This window comes from Anas platyrhynchos, chromosome 2 (assembly GCF_047663525.1).
Source record: "Anas platyrhynchos isolate ZD024472 breed Pekin duck chromosome 2, IASCAAS_PekinDuck_T2T, whole genome shotgun sequence".
Classification (NCBI taxonomy): domain Eukaryota; kingdom Metazoa; phylum Chordata; class Aves; order Anseriformes; family Anatidae; genus Anas; species Anas platyrhynchos.
The window spans coordinates 113,044,177-113,062,362 of record NC_092588.1 but is presented as its reverse complement, the minus strand read 5'-3'; the positions used below and the strand labels follow the sequence as shown (position 1 = coordinate 113,062,362).

The 18,186-nt window shown below is 41.5% G+C and overlaps 1 protein-coding gene across 13 annotated transcripts in view; it reads left to right on the top strand.

Moving 5' to 3' along the window:
- The window catches only part of TRAK1 (trafficking kinesin protein 1), a 130,501-nt gene that overhangs the window by 31,818 nt on the left and 80,497 nt on the right, over nucleotides 1-18,186 (top strand). For 12 of the 13 annotated variants that reach the window (XM_072033370.1, XM_072033374.1, XM_072033364.1 and 9 more), the window contains one exon: nucleotides 14,004-14,296. Coding sequence is in view for 4 of the 13 variants with exons in the window: in XM_072033364.1 (XP_071889465.1) it covers nucleotides 14,004-14,296 (293 nt within the window). In the remaining 9 variants the exon portion in view is untranslated. Of the gene's footprint in view, nucleotides 1-7,598; nucleotides 7,620-14,003; nucleotides 14,297-18,186 lie in introns of those variants that run through there. The other variant, XM_072033373.1, reaches the window with a different exon arrangement.

Genomic DNA, 18,186 nt, shown 5'->3' with positions numbered 1-18,186 from the left:
GCATGCCGAAGTAAAAGATCAGCCATCTGTCTTTCTGCCATTTATTGTTAGGCTATATATGTGCCACCATACTCTCTCTTCATACCAGGGATGCTGTCATCCACCTGATAGGAAAAGCTTTTTTTTTTTTCTTTTTAATTCACTCAAATGAAAATATCTTTTCAAATGTCTGTTGTCTTGTTTCCACAAGTCTGGATCCGTTCATACTGAGCGTCATCTTCCTTTGTTTTGTCTGGTGTGCCATGCTGAGATTACTGTGGGGGGGCTGACTTCGTGCTACATGTGCAGTCTTGAAGATTTTGTTGGGCTTAATCTGGTTGTGCAACTCTTCCTGTGCAGAATGTTTAACTCCAGGAAGTTTCTGTATGTGGCACTTCAACTTTGTCAGGTCAGGTATTTTCTACCCACTGTCATGTAGAACATGTGATGTATTGTGATAAAATTGCAAACTCACTAAGCTGAAGTTGAGCTTTATTTTTACAGCTCTTTGTAATTCACCTGAAGAACATAGACCATAAACCCAATGGATATGGTGGTGCCCTGTGTCTTGCAGCTAGAGGAAATGATGATGAATGTGAACTGTGCCATGGTAGCTAAACATTAGATGTTTGGGTTTAAGACTTATGGCATGCATCTCTCTCTCTCAGCCTGGTGGCTGTCCTGGGGTAATGTAAGAATGATGTGGCTGGTGTCCTGTCTGGTTGCCTCTTTCTTTGCACTCCCAGGGAGCACTGTGCAGCTGTAGGGTCTGCAGGTACCTTTGGAGCACAGATAGAGCAGGCTCAGCCTCTCTTCCTCTCTGTCTGTAGGATTATGCGCTACCGCCGTGCAATAACATGCATCAAAATTACCAGAACTGAGTTTTAAAATAAAAAAAAAGTAAAAAACAAAAACAAAACAACAAAAACAAACAAACAAACAAACAAACTAAGCAGGATGAATTAATATATCCACAGTGATGTAGCTGAGGTGCATGACTGCAAAAAGAGAAAGTTCTTATTTTATAAGAATAAACTTGTGCAAGGGGAAGGAGAAAAAAATTGTTTGAATCTGGAAACCTGCTGCTGCTGGTAAAAATTATGCCAGGACTTGATACATGCACTTCAGCAGCAAGAATATATTCTTTTGTGATACCTGTTTGGGTTTTATATGTTTTGTCAATTGTGCTGTAAGCATGTACCTCTATATAGAGGCCTTTGAACAGTTAACAAGTGGCTCTGTTCCTTGTGTGCTCAGTACATTCAGTTCTGAACAAGCTAAAGAATGGAAACCTAAGAAGTAACACTTCATGCAGAAGTTAGGAGGAGAAAACTTGCAGAAATACTCCAAAATGCAGTACCGGCTGTTAAGTGACCCGTTGTCTGCTGCTGAACTTGTCCTGTGTTGCTTTTTTTCTACCTCACTGTAGATTTCCATTGGCTACGCTGAAATGAGTGGGAGCTGTAACACACCTTTCTGTTCAGTACCTGCACTGGCGTGCAAGCCCTCATTTGGCCAAAGGGCTCTGCGGGAGACCTTACAGGTGTGTGCTGTATTGTTTCCCTGCACTTTCACAGTGAGTTCAGGCAAAACTGGTCTCTTATCTGGCACTTCTGGCACACTTTGCAAGTGATCTTAGCCTAGAAAGTCATGGATCCAAGTCAAGTGGATGACCTTTTCCTCCTGCTTACTAATAAACCATGTTTTTATTGCAGTCGGTGTAGGTAGAGAGGGGCTGAGGAAGAGGGCATTTTAGCAGCGGTTCTTGATGCAAAGAAGGGGGCAGCAGCATGCCTTGCTCAAACAGCAGAGACTGGGCAGGGTGTGCAGGCAGCTTTGTGGCCTCAGGTGGTGGTGGAGTCTGGACTGAGCAGCAATTTGGGAGCAAGGGCAGGAGGAGCAGCAGAATTGCAGGTCTGTGGTGGAAACCTGTGGATCTCTTGCAAGGAAAGAGCTCTGGGAAGGCTCTGGTGCAGCTTGTCACCATCAAGGCATTCAACCCTGAGGGGCTGTGCTAGACTGACTGCTGCCTCAAAGCTGGCTGCTCTTTCTAACTATAGAGAGTGGCTTATTTTGGCATTGATGTGTCAGTTGCTGCTGCTGATGGAAGTTTACACAGGAATTATTGCTAGGCCTGAGTCACGGGAAACTGTTACTGTGCTTCCTGTTCCTCCCATGGAGGCTCCAGTGCAGTGATGAATATCGGTAGGGCATTTTCTTGATGAATTTTTATTTTCTGTTTAATAATATAAATGAACTATCTGCACTTGTCGTCCTCCTCCCCCTTCTTTCTGTGGTGAGGGACAGGCATGTGAAAACCGAGCTTCTCTGCAGTGGGCGATTGGACATTGCGAAGATATAAGAGCCTATAAAAGAGTCCTATAATATTACAAAGCTACAATTTCTAAGTTTTGGCAGAATATTCTACTGAGAAAACCAGAAAATGGTTCTTAGTAGTAATGGGATGCTGTGTCTTTGCTGAACCCTCAAGCTGGTACAAACAACAGTATGCTTCTGGAGGCTTGAGTCTGGATCCAGAACAGCAAGGGAGGTAAGGGTGGTCTACTGTACCCTGGTCTCTACTTTGCACTACGAATAACTGTAATGTTTAGTTCCTTGCATTCCTGGAAGGGGAAAAATTGCAGTTTTGACTTAGGAGTATGGTCGTTATATTTGCTTACACTGATTCATGAATGGCTTAATAGACTACTATGTCCTTGTGATTGAAAGGGTACCCAATGATTTGTTAAACAAAGCTAAAACTGGTAGCTCTATGGGGGTAAGTAATGGCTTGGAGATCTCTACTGCTGTTGGGCATGCTTTGTGGTGGCAATTCAACATTTATTGTGGAAAATCCTATTAGATCCCCAAACCTCAGACATATGCTGTGTAATATGTCAACTTGCTTGTGCTGTATTTGGATTGAAAGCTTTTCCAGGTGCGTTATAGAAGGAGTTAAATGGAGTGACTTCATTTCAGGGAAGTCAGTGCCTATAGAGGATACAGAAGTATTTTTCTAAAAATACTCCTTTAATGATGAGATGTGCAATAGTCTCCAAGAGAGTTCCTTTTTCCTGGTCTGCCAGGTGAAGTTGCAAGAAGTGCTCCCTGGAGCTTGTTCAGTAGCATGGAGTGTGTCATATTCTCTCCTGCCAGCAAAAGAGATATGGTAAAGCTTTGATGTCTGTTGCTAGAACATGCTGGACAGAGAGCCAAAAAACTATTGAGAGCTAAATAATGAAATTCAGGGTGCTCTGTCTCAAAGCCCTTTTAAATATTATTGGCTTCAGCTGTCGAATCTTGGCTTCTTCATTTACCTGTTTTCAATCAGTCGAGAGTTTGTACGCCAAATGAGCAACGTTCACAGGGGATTTACAGAGTAGGTAAAGTGGTCTGTTCCTTTCAGGAAATCCTGTGTTTATATTCAGAATTGTACATGTAGGCCTTACTTTCCATTTTGTTTGTTAATCTAGAAATCTAAATCTTGCACTACTCCCTTGACAGAAGCTTGCTTGTGCAGAAGCAGCAAAGAATGTGAAAGTCTTTGAAATAGACAATTACTTTGGTTTTAGTGATACTTTCTTCTGGTGTCATAGTTTATCATCCTCTTCAAATATAACTGTGGACACTGAAAGTCTGGGACGTGTTCCAGTCTTACATCTGGGTAAATATTATCATTTTGTGCAAAAGTAAGTATTGAGAAGGATAACTTTGCTTGTGATAGAGTATGAGCATGAGTCAAGGAAAACGAACCCCTGTTGTGGTTCTGAGGCGGGTAAGGCCTTAGGGCAATAACTTCCAAACTCTGCCAAATTTAGACCATGAAAATAACATTTTGAAGGAAGACATGTCTAAGCATTGTGCTTGTATTGTGGGATGCTTTCTTTTCAACTGGGAACAAACCAATTAGTGATATTGTTATATTTTTTCAGTTGAAATAAATGTGTGTAAGCTTCAAATGCCATTTTCCACAAACTTGTAAACCTGTGTGTTATTCTGTGTACTTCCTTCCAGCTTTACCATGTCTGAAGTATTTGACCAGATTTGTCCAGGTCATCTCATTGCATATGCTAGGGTTGCTTTTGATATTGAAAAATGAGTTTTCAGAGAAATTTCCATCTACCAGTGGAGTTGTAAAGCACACAAAGGAAAGAATCCTTGACATAGGAATAATGTTTGTCCAAGAGCTATTTTTCCTCACTGAAAGCTGGCTTGCTTGCTCGCCTGAGGCTGTTGGTATACTCAGAATGCTTTCTGACTGGGTGTTAAGATATGAATAAGTCATAAGGCACGCTGATAAGTGGGGAACTCAACTGACTGATCGGTAAGCAGGTCAGCTTGCCTGGTCCACGTACAGCAGTTCTTCTCCATCAGCAGCAGAGCAGTGGCTGGCAGGAGCAGTTTGGCTAACTGCTTTCTTATGGCCTGTGCCATGACTCCGGTGAGTAAGGGAAATTCAATGTCCAGAGCCATCTGCCCTGCATTTTGTAGAATATGTATCTACATGTTGGTACCTGAGGAGGGCTTCAAAAGCCACCATGTTTAAGCACTACTGTGATTATTTTCCCAAATCGGTTTCCAGACTGTTGGAAAAACTTGATCCTTCACTACTGAGTGAGTTCGTGTTTCATTTTTGTGGTCCTTTGGGAAAACCATGACACTGGACTTCAGCTTCATTACACAGTTAAGAAGGATGGTTTAGTCTGGAAGTGAAGAAAGACTTCTTCAGTTTAATTTGCATTTTTACCTCTTAGCTTGTGTAGTTCTCTCATGTAAGGAGTGTGGTGGGGGGTTTGTTTTTATGAAGACGTATCACAGTGTTATATTGCCATGTTCATTTAATTCCCCTGGAATTTTCTAAAAACACTGTTCCAAAGTGTCTGCTAGTGCAACTTTGACTTTAATGGCACCAAGCCACAGATAATTGGCCCAGTTTCCTCAAATTCCACAGCCTGTTGTTAAGATAAACATCCCTGGGTTCCCAAGAACACAGATGCATGTATATGATAATATACCGGGGATACAGAGCACCCGTTAAACAGGGAATTGTTACTTTGCTATGCCATTTTTGACATTTGCACACAAGGCCGGTAAGCAGAAGGATGACTTGAGACAATGACTGTGCCAGTTTCTGAACTACATCATAAGGGTTCGAGGGCAGCTGTCAGGCTTCTCCCTGTTGCTGTACCGCTAACTTGTATGGAGGCGGAGGGAGAGCAGCCCCGCATGGGAATGGTATGTGTTGAGATGCAGCCTCGTTAGTCAGCGGCTCCATGTGACCGAAGCTTGGTAAAAGGCCCGGGGTTGCTGGGTGCTTAGGAATTTGTAGTCTTGTTGTGTTTCTCTCTGACACTGGTACCTAAAGTGGCTTTTGAGGCCTGTGTATCCGCAGGCGCTGGAGGTCTGGCTTTGTCCTTGTTTAAGAGGGCCTCAGTCTGCATTTCCTCCAGGCCCGGTGCTTTGGAGAGGGTCGGGTTTGGTTCCCACACGGCCTCTAAAACACAATATCATATTTCTGAAAGCACTACACCCATATGTGACAACATAAAGACAACAAAAGAAGGTGGATATGAGGCACAGTGGTTTTAACAGCCAGTTAAGAAGCTGTGGAGTAGCTTCAAGGAGCTGTTTGCACATTTAGGGTTGTAAGGCATCCCTGAAGAGCAAGGAGGCTCTTGAGGAGAGTGCCAGCAGCTGGAGCACATGAGGAGGCTCCCTACTAGGGAGCCTGGGTACCGATGCTACCAGCTCTTCTTAGCATCCTGAGCAGGGCAGGAATTGGTGGGAGGGCATGTCTTGGTGGTGAGTTTCCTAATAGCCATCAGTGCAATGGCTGCTAGCAGTAGGAAGAAACTTGGGGTGATTATTTTCCTATTTTCTGGAAGAATGAGACATCCTTACTAAACAGATGAACAGATGTTTAGTTTTTCTTTATTGTCTTTCTGTATGTTTACTCAACTGGTCCGAAGCAGTAAATCCCAGCCTGAAGGTGGGTGGAACAGGACACAACAGGCATGGTTTTATTCATTTATTTATAGGACTACTTGCAAGGGATTTGTTGTTTCCTTGTTGGTTCTTCTCAGATCATTCTTATCCTGGCACTATATTTGTAAGCAGCAATTTTCATTCTGTTACGTGATATTTTATGTAAACATTGTTGATATTTTATGTAAATATTTTGGAAAGACTGCTACTGAGATTTGAAATAATGACATTTTTCCAGTCCTGTAAAGCAGTGCTTTTTTATTGTGGTGATGATGGTGGGTTGTTGTTTTTTTTGCTTATTTTGTTGGTGCTTTTAGCATTTTTAGTTTAAATTATGCCAACTCTACATAGACTTAAAAATAATTGTGTAAAGTGAGAAATTCAGAAAATCCTCGTTCAATAGGAGAAAAACAATAGTAATGCAAAACAAGATTAAAATCCACTCCCCTCTGGTTTTAAATCATGATAAATATCTGGTTTGAGTCGGTCAGTTCTTTGTTTAGGGTTACTTGGCTAAATCTCTTGGCCCTACTTTGTTAGCAGGTAGGTGATCTGTATCTTTGTTTAAATAGGAATAGTGGTGGGGGAACCACTGTTGTAGCATGGTCTTTCGGCTGCTGTCACTAGCTTCACCTGCATTTCTGTGTTGTCCTGTGGAAGAAGGTACAGCTCAGCTGGCTGACTATTGCTTTGGCTTGGAATGGTAACATATTTTAATTTCAGTATCTTTACGTACTGCATGGTGTCTTGGGCCCAGGCATTGTTCAGTAGGGTTGTTGGGTTTCTGTTTGTTTTTCTTTCTCCCTTAGTAGTAGCTAGTTGGTGTGTGTTTGTGTTTGTGCTTCTTTTCTTTTCTGTATTCCACTTCTGGTCGAGTGTTCTTGGTCGTCCTTCCCGTGGGTAGGAAATGAGCCCACGGTTTAGAGCACAGGCAGTGTTGTCACCTCTTCTGCTGAATATTGGAGAAGTTGTGGTCATCCCACTCCTCTCTCCCACAGCTTCTCCCAGCTAGCAGAAAAGCTGCACTGAACACATACCCAGCTTCTGAAGGTCCTTGGGGCTGGTGGAGCAGCAGAGAGGATACCTGAGGGGGATAACTGGGGATAAACTGGGGAGTTTTATGCTCTTGTGGTGTATCAACACCACTTCTCAGGTTTCTGTTGACACCATTCCCATTCATAATATTTGAAGACCTGGTTTGCTGCTGGTGTAATAGCTTCCACCATACCTGAACTGTCTGACAGCTTTCCCTGTCTGAGCCATGTACAGTACGTCTAGCAGAGGCCTCCCAGCCAGCAGCATGGGGCATTGCAGGAAAGGGGATGCGCTATTTTTTTAATCTGTTTTCAGTTTATTTGTTCACTAGTTCAAGTGGGAAGAGGGAGGGCAAGTTTGGTGGCCTGCATTACATAGAAGGTGAGGGAGCTGTACAGAGCTCCTAGTGTAATGTGATTCTTACACAAGGAAGAGCTATTTATAGAGCCCTCCACCATTGCCTCAAGGAACTTCAGAGAAAGGGCAGTGTGACAGAAAGCTGGATGAGCACATGCTTGGGCACTCACAGCTGTGAAGGTCAAAGCGAGGGTTTGTCCTGCAGTGTGCTCCCACTTTGCCTTGCCCTCAGGGGAAGAGACTGATGGGCTCCTGACCTAGTGGTGAGAAACTTTGGTTTGTGGGGAACAGTGGTGCCTTTTGTTGTTGCTGCTGTTGTTTGGTTTTGCCTTTATGGAGGTTTTTATTTGTGGTGTTTTGACTTGTGTTACTTTTTGAGAAACGATGCCTCAGTCTTGATTGATGACTTACTTGTCAAAGGAGACCAAGCAAGGTCGCAACAGCAGCTTTGGACACAGAGGTTAAGGTTTTAGGCTTTACATGTTTATATTATCACTTAATCAGCTTTTTGGTTATTGCTGCTGATATATACAGGCTTTTGCTGTAATGGTGACTTCTTCAATTCTAAATGACATTGCCATGCCACCGGCTGATAATCAGGTATTCTCCTTTTGGATGCCTTCACATGCTTAAAACTTGCTGGTTATGAGGCTTTCACAAAGAGTGATTCTAGAAGGCCTTCAAATCTTCATCTTGGAAGCCTTCTTTAATGGTTTCACAGGCAGGAGAGCCTCTCCTTGGGAAGGCATACCCTTGAGAAGGTCCTTCACAGCAGCACAAGTGACATAACCTCGGCGGTGATGCTTCGCTGAAAAATATTGAATTTGGCTAAACTAAAAGATTCCCAACTCCTCTCTGAGGAGAGAGGGGAGGGGGGGAAAAAAAGAAGCCTGGGGTCACTGGATGCAAAAACCGTGTTAAGAGAAGAGATGGTACTGTCTTCAGGGTAATCTAGGAAAAATGTTTAATTAAAAGGTTCTTGAATGGCTTTAAACCTTTGGATGAGGTTGTAGCTTAAAGTTGTCCAAGATGCTTGTCCCATGAATTTGCTGTAAAAAAAAAAAAAAAAAGGATCTATTCTAACATCACAAATGCAGTACTTATTTTTATGTAAGGTGTCAGATGATAAATTATCAGTTTCTGTCACTCATGTATGACATGACACTTTGACTGTTTACATCCCTCCCTCTAGCTAGGTTTAACTGAGCAGTCACCATTCTGCATGTTTAAAAGCTAGCTTCTGAGTGGAAAAGAAACCCTTCTTACTATACAGGAGGGTATATAATGAAAAGCAAGACTAAAACAACTCAAAATTATTTGGGATCGAATTAAGTCTTCACCTAAAAGTTAAAGTGAGTCCATATATGTCTTAAATCCAGATCTATTGCAAATGGTGTTTTCCCTCTGGTCTGACAAAGTGTATTGAAATTGGTGTAAACATTTTCACTGATTTTTGAGCCCATCCACTCACTTAGTAAAGAACTTAAACAAACAAACAAGCAAAAACTTTTGTAGATCCAAGATGTGAATTTCAAAGAAATGAGCAACTCGCATGCTGGTATCAAGTCTTACTAAGTTGATTTGGTCAATTCAGTGATTATTTTCCAAAATGCAGATTGAGGACTATAATCTGAATTCCTGGGGGACAGGTCAGCATGTTAATCTGTTTCACAGACTGGGCAGATAAAAACGGGCTTTGGTTCTCTCCAGTGTCTAGATGGGGTATTTGCATCTGAAGTGATTTTTTTATGTAAATAAGAAGCCTGACAGTTGTTCCTAAAGAACTATGTAAAACCTAGCAGACTTGGTAAAAGAGTTGTTTAGCGAATTTACAAAGTGTTGTACAACATAGGGAAGAACCTTTCTGGTGGGACTCTTGCAAGAACATAAAAGGGAGACATTTGCACATCCTGAAACCCTCTGAAGTATTTAACCAGCAGACTTAATAAATGAGAATGCCGGGAGCTACAGAGCTCTGATCCTGTAGATGCTGAGGGTGGAAAACTCCCTCAATCCCTTGGTACCCAGAGGCTCTGTCTAAATTAACAAATACTTTGGTCAGTAGGGACGGGTGAGTAGATCAAAGTTGTTGGCACTGAAGTTTCCCAGATCTGCATTGTTGATTTGGGTGGATTAGTTCAGATTACATTTAGCTTGGCACTGCATGCTGGATGTCCCCACTACCTGTACAGTTTGAAGCTTTCTGAAGGACAGAAATGGTGTCATGTCAGATGACCTTGCAGTGATGTAGCCCATATGGTTATTTGAAGTCTCATCACATCCCTGTTCGGCAGCAGGCTGCATTTGAAGCACACCCTATAGCAGAGGGCTCAGGTTCTCCCTTTTAAAAGGGAATTATGCACCAAAAGTGGAGCGGAGTTGTTCTGAGAAACCAGTAAATGGGTTTGCTGCAAAACCATGCTGCTGAACCAACTAACGTAAGTAAAGCATGAGTCTGCACAGCACAAGGATGACCTGCTGGGAGAGGAGGACTTTAGTCAGAAGGACTAGAAAGAGACTTTTCCCCCTTTTTAAGGAAGCATTCCTTTAAATTTGCAGCTGTTTGATTGAGCTGCCATTTTACACTAGTGATTAAAAGGATTATCTGATGCATAAAATTTGATCTAGATAAACTTTGAACAATGCTTAGTTATCTGAAAACCACCCCAGGGTGCAGCCGGTGGCTCTTGGCGAGCGTGTTGTTTGTAGGAGCTCCTGCCCTTTGGCAAGTATAGCGGGGCGCTGCTGCTGCGGTCCGAGATGGTAACGGGCCTAATGGGGCCGTGTTACAAGTACTGTAGAGCTGGCACTGCTGGTCTTTTGTAGGCCCTCAGTGAGTTACTTTGTCTCTTTTATGGCTTTTAGGGGAGGAAGAAGGACCATGTTAACTCATCTGCATCATTAGATTCAGAGTTGGGTTGTGTTTAGTCCTGACTACAGGAATGCTTAATGTCAAATGACTCTGGAATGGCAAATAGCTTATTTTATTTGTATCTGTAGGAAATACCAGTGTACGAAACTCAACCACCTCCCCATAAAACATTCCGCAAATGAACAAAGAATTTTTTTCTACTGGCCAGAACCCAGAAATTGCTGACTGGTGTGGAGAATTGGTTTTTAATTTACATCAGAACCTCCAAAGCTTAGCTTTTCTCTGATGTACACTAGTAGTTAGAGCTGGATAACTTCTTTTATTATTTATTTATTTATTTTTTTAATCTGGAGTGCAGTGCAGGCTAACCCCAGCTCAGTTTGGGTTTGCTTTCTGTAATCTACACTACCACAGGTACGCTGCAATCAGAGTACCCTGTGTACTTTTTGGTTACGTTTTCATTGCCCTGCCTGTTGTGTACCCAACCTGTTCTGTAGATGTATTACTAGCTGATGGTGGTATTTGGTATAATAGAATTCAAGCTTTTCATACAGCTAGCCATGTGGATTTGAAGCATTTATTGGGTTAAGCCAGTGTCTGGGTGTAGAGGAGGTGTGCAGGAACAAGTCTTCATGCTTTGTCGTTCCTCTTTTAAAGGCAAGTTTTGAATGTGCCCTTAATGAGAAGCTTGCAAATCAGATGTTTTGCAGAGTAAAATGACCTGGTTGAAAACATTTCAGTGATAAACTTCGCAGAATTAGGGTCCTTCTGCAAACAGGTTTACAGTGCAGGAATAAGTTCAAACATCTCAGATTAAATATTTCTTAAGACCTGGCTCTGTTTATTGACCCAAACAGTCATTGTACTTAGACTGGCAGGAATGGTGCAATGCAGCTGCTGAGGCAAAAGCCGAATTATGTTCTACCAGGTAGAGTAGAAAAGTTGTTTAAATCCTGTATGTACACACACATGCTGTTTGCTGCTGTTGACGTACAAGTAAAAAGAGTTAAATGTAGGGTATTTTCAATGAGAAAACTCATAATTTGGCTACTAAATTGTGCATTGGTTTGGCTCTTAAAAGAAGTAACTAGGAAGCACTGCAATAACAATTTTATGGTCTTCCAGTTATGAGCACTGTATATGCTGGTGAGACATTCAAAATATTAATTTTTCATATTTCATGGGTTTACGGTCTTCAATGCCTGTTTCCCTTCATGGATGAATCTGGTAAATACTGCTCGGCTGTAGCTTTTCTTTTCTTGATCGAAAAAAAAATATATATAGATGAAACTTTAAAGGTGAGGGAAAGCGTGTGCCCTGGCCCAGGGGCTAAGATTTGCCCTGCAAGAGAGGCCGTGCAAACAGTGCCTCTATGGATTTTATAGATCCAGTCCAAACAACAAGGTAAATCTCTTTCGACACAAACTTCGAAAGCAACCTGCAATGTTACGGGCTGGCCAAAGGTGGGTTTGGTCAGGAGCATGTGGGAGATAACATGTTAAATGAGTGGGGATGGTCCGGTGTGTCAGACGCTGGATGGCTGTGTGTGTCCAGAGAAGTTTCAAGTCAATTTTGAGAATGTGAGATCTTGCAGACTTCTTGTAGACAAAATACACTGTAGTTTAACAGTGTTGTTCCATTTGGTAGTGTTTTTGATGTTATTATCTTCCTGCAGGGCTTGGCAAGAGGGGAGAAAAGGGCAAGATGCGTAAGAAGACTCCTGTTAATATTTTGTTAGCTACTCCCAGCCATGTCCTTGCTCACAACAAGAGACTTATCTAACAGTTTCCCAAAACAAATGTGAATTGCAGGTGTGTGGTAGCAGCTATGACAAAATGGAGCCCTTTTAATCATTCAGTCCCTGCACGTCCCCTATGTTTTCTCCCTTACAGTTTAAGCTGGTGGGAAAATGAAGCTTTGCAATTTAATTCCAGCTTCATTGAAACAACTAATTTCTAATACCAGTAATCTCTCTTCTTATTCCTAAGGAGCCACTTGAAAGAGGACAGTTTTAACAATAATTAATACAAGTGACCCCATTGTTCTTCCCAGTCTGTCCTCTGACAGTGCAGGGATAATGGATGCTCTGCAGGGGAACCAGAAGACTTTGTTAAAGCATTTGAGTGAAACTTTCTCTTCCTGCAGCAGCCGCAGGAGTGCACCATTTGTATGAGTGTGTGCGATCATAAACTTATCATATGATTTAATCTTTTCCTGTAGCTATTATGATTATTAAAAAATACAGGTTTCAAGCCTCTTGAGTTTGAGAACTGTTTTCAGGTTGTGCAATGCTATGCAGAAATACAAATGTATGTAATTGAGGAAAATGTAATGAAATGTCACTTTGTGCATAAGGTTTTGTTTTTTTCCAGAGTTAATATTACCTATACTTTTTCTAGTTGTGGTACTCTTATTTCAGTGTGGATGAGTCATCATCGAGATCCTTTGAGGGGGGGAGAATTTTGTTTTGTTCTTAAGTCTGCAGTGAAAGGAGGGGAGAAAAATTCTGAGAAAAGGTGGTATGAAAGTTGGTACAGTGATGTTACTTTATGGCAGGATTTCCCTGTGATTTACCCACAGAAGTGGGAATGCATAATCTGTAAGGAATGCGTAATCTGTAGCGTGACAGTTTATAGATGCTTCAGTCTTGCAGTGAGTTTCTAGAAATAGTCATAAATGCCTTGGTGAAGCAATAACATTGCTTACTGGAAATTCCAGAAAATAAGATGCCAGGCTCCTCAGCATAACTCGAACAGCAAGATAAAATTATCTGCATATGTTCCTGGAGATGAAAGAAAACCACCTTCATAGGATTCTCCAGACAGCTGTTTTATTTCTGCTTCTCAGTGAACCACCGAACAAAGTGTGTTATGTTGCTGCACCTTTGTGTTGGGTTGCATCTGCACCTTTTGCTTGCAGACCAGTGCATTTGTGTCACATTGCTGGCTCGTTCTCTGCTTTTCCAGTGCAGTCTAGGTATTCTTGTGTAGCCTGTTCCTATGATGCTACTTCTGCCTTGCAACTACTGCATATATAAAATCTTTCTTTCCTGTCCTGCAAGTCTTTTCCCAAGCCTGGTTTTCGGCAATCCCATGATTGCAGCCTCTTTCCGTAGCAGTAATACACATTTGCATCTTTTCTTATGCTGCTCATAGCCAAAAGCAGTATCATACTATGGATTACTGTGCTACCATTAGCCCCTTGCACAAAAGGTTTGGTGAAGTGAGCCTTGTGGAAAGGTAAAGCTGTGAAAGGCTAAGCTGTACAAGGTGGCCCAGTGGAGAGGATGAGCCCTGTAGGTCGATCAGTATAAGATCCCAATCATTCCTGTATTGTTCGGTATCAACCAATTTCAAATGATGATGTTCCTAAAGTATCGTTAGAACAAGCAGTGATGGGTGGTCTGCCTGCATAGTGTGGTTCCCGTAACAAGCTGCCCTGGCCTACACAGAGCTCTCCCTTGGCAGAAATGTGAGAAAGTAAGTTGGTGAACAAGCCGATATGGATGGACCATGCTTACTCCAAGTTAGGTTAGGCAAAAACCTGCCTGTTTAATCAGCCATTGGTAAATAACACTATACAAGGAATAGTGCTTTTCTACTTGACGCAACTCTGCAAGCTGCAAAAATAGGCAGCTGCTCTATGTACAGTATTTGACTTTTAGTTCTTGCTGAATTTTTCAGGTTAGATTAATGCTTAGGGAAAAGAAAATTATTCTGATTTATGCTGTTTGGAATGGTTTGAATTAAGCATTTGTTCCTTTTGTGTTTTACAGACTTCTTGAAGCCAGCTCTAGCAAAGAGAAAGAGTTCTGTTTTTGCCAGCCAGACCCAGTCTCCAGTGCTGGTCCCCCTGATGGCAGTTTGTACAACCCTCTGAAACTTGCCAAGCTGGACGCCACAGCTTTGCACGACTGCACTTTGGCCGCCACTGTGCCTCCTTCGGAGCTGTCGAACCATGCAGTCCAAGCCTGTGACACAGGCATTCATGAAGAGCACTATGTAAGCGAAGCAGCGGAAGATGATGTGCCAGACTGCAGAGAGTACAGAGATGCCTGCACCATTACTGGTAAGCAGTCAGATCTTTTATCGTGAGAAGTTAACATAGAGTTAAGCTTCTGTTCTTAAAACATTATGAGGTATCTGGCCCATGGCTAGTGCTGCTGCTGTTGTTCCGTGCTTTTTTTCTTGTTCAGTAAGTGATTTCACAAGAACATGATTATTTTTTTTTTTTGCTGAAAACTCTTTGTAAAGATTAGGATTCTTGCAAAGAGGCTTGATTGATGGCAGTTTTGAAACTAAGATACTGTACTTACAGGCTTAAGTAGTTGAACATTTGGAGCTTGCTTGGAAAGTAAACCAACTGAGAGTTAGGAATGAGGGGAAGAAAATACTGCAGCTTAAAATTATGTTTAACATAATTGAGATTTTTATGTTGATGTGAGAATTTCTTTGTGGGAGAAGGGAATGGAAGAAATGATATGAAGCATCTCGTGTTTTGACTGTATGTCTTTTTGCTTTTCCAAACCATTCTGGTTTTTGTCACGTTAGTTCTGGAACCATGGAAGTTTATGTATAAAGAACAGCTTCTTTTGTATGCCTGTCTGAAAGATGAAGTACTTTTTTGTCATAAAGTTCATACAAATAGATGGAAAGTGTGCTTAAATACGATATTTTAAACAGAATTCAGTTCGTAGTTATGTGGTCAGTTGACCCAATTCTTTAGTGTTTGAATAATCACTGTAACTCAGTTCAGTCATGGATATGGCCATGAAATAAATGACAAGCAGTTTCCATTCCAAATGCATGTTTTTTGGCTGGACTGAGCTTCTTTAGCTTAAAGTGACCTTGTCAGTTCCAAGGTCTTTTGGGAAAGTTTGAGTAGTCAGATGAATTTCAGGAGGGAGAAATGAGAGGACTGAGAAAAAAAAAGACAAAAAGAAGGGCAAGACTCGTCTAGTTGGCTGCCAGATAGCTTTTTCCCAAGTTACTTCCATCCATTTCTAGAATTGTCTGTAGGTCAGAGAACTAGCTAATGGTAACCATCAACAGATATTTGTAGTATGTCTTACGTTAGGCTCAGCCTGAGTGCTGTGTAGTTGTTAAGGGTTGATATTCTGGAACAAAAGGTAAAGGGGAGTGATGCTGCGCATATCTCTGTACCTTACATCTTGGTATGTGGAAGAAGTGAAGGCATGCATGCACATGCCACACAGAGGGGAAAGTGTGAGGAAATGGCAATTACTGCTTGAGGTGATGGGCCTAACGATAAGAATGTACAGAACAGTGCAGAAAGCACTGCCGTGAGTAGAAAAAGAGGCTTGCAGTGCCTATTTAGGTATTGCCGGTGAAATTCATGACAGAGTAGTCCACAAGTTAAAATGACAAACTAGTAATTTGGCTGTAATAGCTGCTTGTGCTCAACCTGCTTCATTCCTAGGGAAGATTGCTTTTTGCAGTTAGCCTACCCTCTTGAGTCTTTTACCCTTGCCATTATAACTTTTTATATTTTCATCCTCTTTAAAACACCATTGTAGTTTCTTTTTTTTTTTTTTTTTTTTTTTTTTTTTTTTTTTTTTGGTAGCACACATGCAGCGTGCTGTTGGGGGAGGAAAAAAGCAATCCAATGCCACTGAAGTCAGGAGCTGCTTACCAAACACAGCTGCTTCAGTGCGCAGTTGGAAGCCAAGTGAGACGGGGTTCGGGGAGTTTGCAGCCATTGGGAAAATTCAAGGCTTTTTGCACTGAGAAGAGAAGCAGCAAATTTTATAGTGACATTACATTCACTTAGGTATGCTTCTAGATAAAAGAAATGGTTTGTTATCCAAAACTAGCTCCCCATCCCTGGTTATTCATTATCTTTATTTATTTATTTATTTTGCTGCCGTCCAGGTATTTGCTTGGTAGGTAGACCAGAAAAACCTACACTGTTTTCCAGGCTCCTTGTAGAAGTATCTTTCTTGCAAGTTTTGATGGCTGTGTCCTGTCCACCTCCAATTCTGTCCTAATTTCTTATTTTTTTAAGTAGTTTTTATTAAATTGAGGTCAGCACATGTCACGCTACCTCACACTCTTTCAAGCATGATGCACTTTCTGAATCTCTTCTTTTTTAGTTATGAGCCAAGTGTGGTTTACTGTTTGATCATGTAATGCTTTTACGGATTAACTGTTCTGCAGCAGTATATTTGTACTGGTTGTGACCTGGAGGAAAGATGGTAGGACTTGCAGTAGAAATAGGTGTTTTTTTTGTTTTTTTTCCTGTTTTTCCTGAATTTCAGTTCTTTGCTGTAGTTTGTAAAGGTGCCAAAGGATGAAGACTGAGAGTTGGAAATTTCCTCTTACTTTCTCTGTAAAATCTCTCCTTGGTTAGTTGTACATGTTGTTATCCAGAGCATACATAGACTTGAAACAAGCAGAGGAAGGATTGTCAGAGGCTTTAATGTGAACTCTTAGTGTAGGCCTGACTGACAGATCAGTGCTATTTACACTTAAATTCTCCAATGGGGAAGAAATTGCTCCTATGAAGTCTGCACATACTGTAATTTTCCTTCTGATGCTGAGCATTGACTCAGCCTAGAGCAGACACCTTTAAATACATTAATCGGCGTAATCTATTTTCTTTTAAGGTTAACACCTAGATCCCATTGTAAAAAACATCTGCAAAAGTTCTTGCAAAGAATGGCAAGAAAATCTTGGGGAACTGAGTCACAGTGCCTTGTGGTGATGCCTTCTGAAACGTGACCGGTGAATGGCAGTGAAATTGGGGTTGACTGGGACATAACTTAAGCCTAGGAACAAACTCCATGATACGCATGTTTTGCTTTTGAATTTTCAAGGACACCATTGGTGCTCAAATAATTTTAAATTCTTGTTGCTTTCTTCACATCTGTTCTGCTTGTTTGCAGTAGACAGGAGGCTCAGTGTTCCCTGTCAGCAGTGCAGCCCTCCCCGCCGGGGCCCTCGGAGCTGCAGGTGCCTCAGGCTTTCTAGTTGTGCTAGGCATGTGTGTGCAGATTTCTGTGGGACTGCAACTTCAGATACTTATTAGACAACCCGTCTGGGTCCCTCCCCTGCTTTCGTGGAAGACAGGACCCAAGGGTTACTTTTTAGCTGGGTCATGCTTGATCTCTTACTATGGGGCCTAGAAGCAGTTGCAGTGCCATAGCCAAGGGAATGAGCTGTATGAGAGCAGGCCAAGTTGAGAAAAAAAAAAAAAAAAGAAAAAAAAAGTGAGAGGTAAAGTACTTAAGCCAGTGTCAAAACTGGTTGGGGGCAGCACCCTGAAAAGGCTACTTCTTTCCCACCAAATTTAATGATAGTAAAAGAATCCAAAGCATGTAGTCACTGTAAATGAAGTGTTACTGCTACACAAGTACACATTTCTGAATGTGTGCTAACTTAAGCATAGAGAGGCAAATGAAATAGGTAAACTGATTTATTTAAAAAAAAGAAAAAAAAAGTTTTGGAAATGTTTTAATAGGTGTTATCCCCCAAAAAGTTAATTGTGGATCACTTAGTTTCTAAACAGTAATAGTATTAAACCTGTAAAATGAATTCAGTATCTGCTATGTGCAATAAATTTAGTATATTAAAAAAATATATAATATACTTTAATATATAAATAAAGGATTACTCTATTGTTTTTATCACAATTTAAATGAGATGTTCAATAAAGGCTAAATTAAGGGGCTTCTACTGCTATCACTTGTGAGGTGTTTACAGATAAGTGGGCAGAAGTGGTCTCAGATATTGAGGCTGGTAGACAGTAGGACAGCACTGTATGGCATGGAAGTGGCAATCTACTACATGTATGAAACGCCTATCTTGTCCCAGTTGCATTTCCTTTTAACTTTTTTCTCCCAGCTGCCATTCATCTGAGACCATAATGATGCAAGTACAGATGTAGCACCATCTAGTGTCCCTTTTTCTAGAAGGGGAATCAGTGCTTCTGAAGGTGTC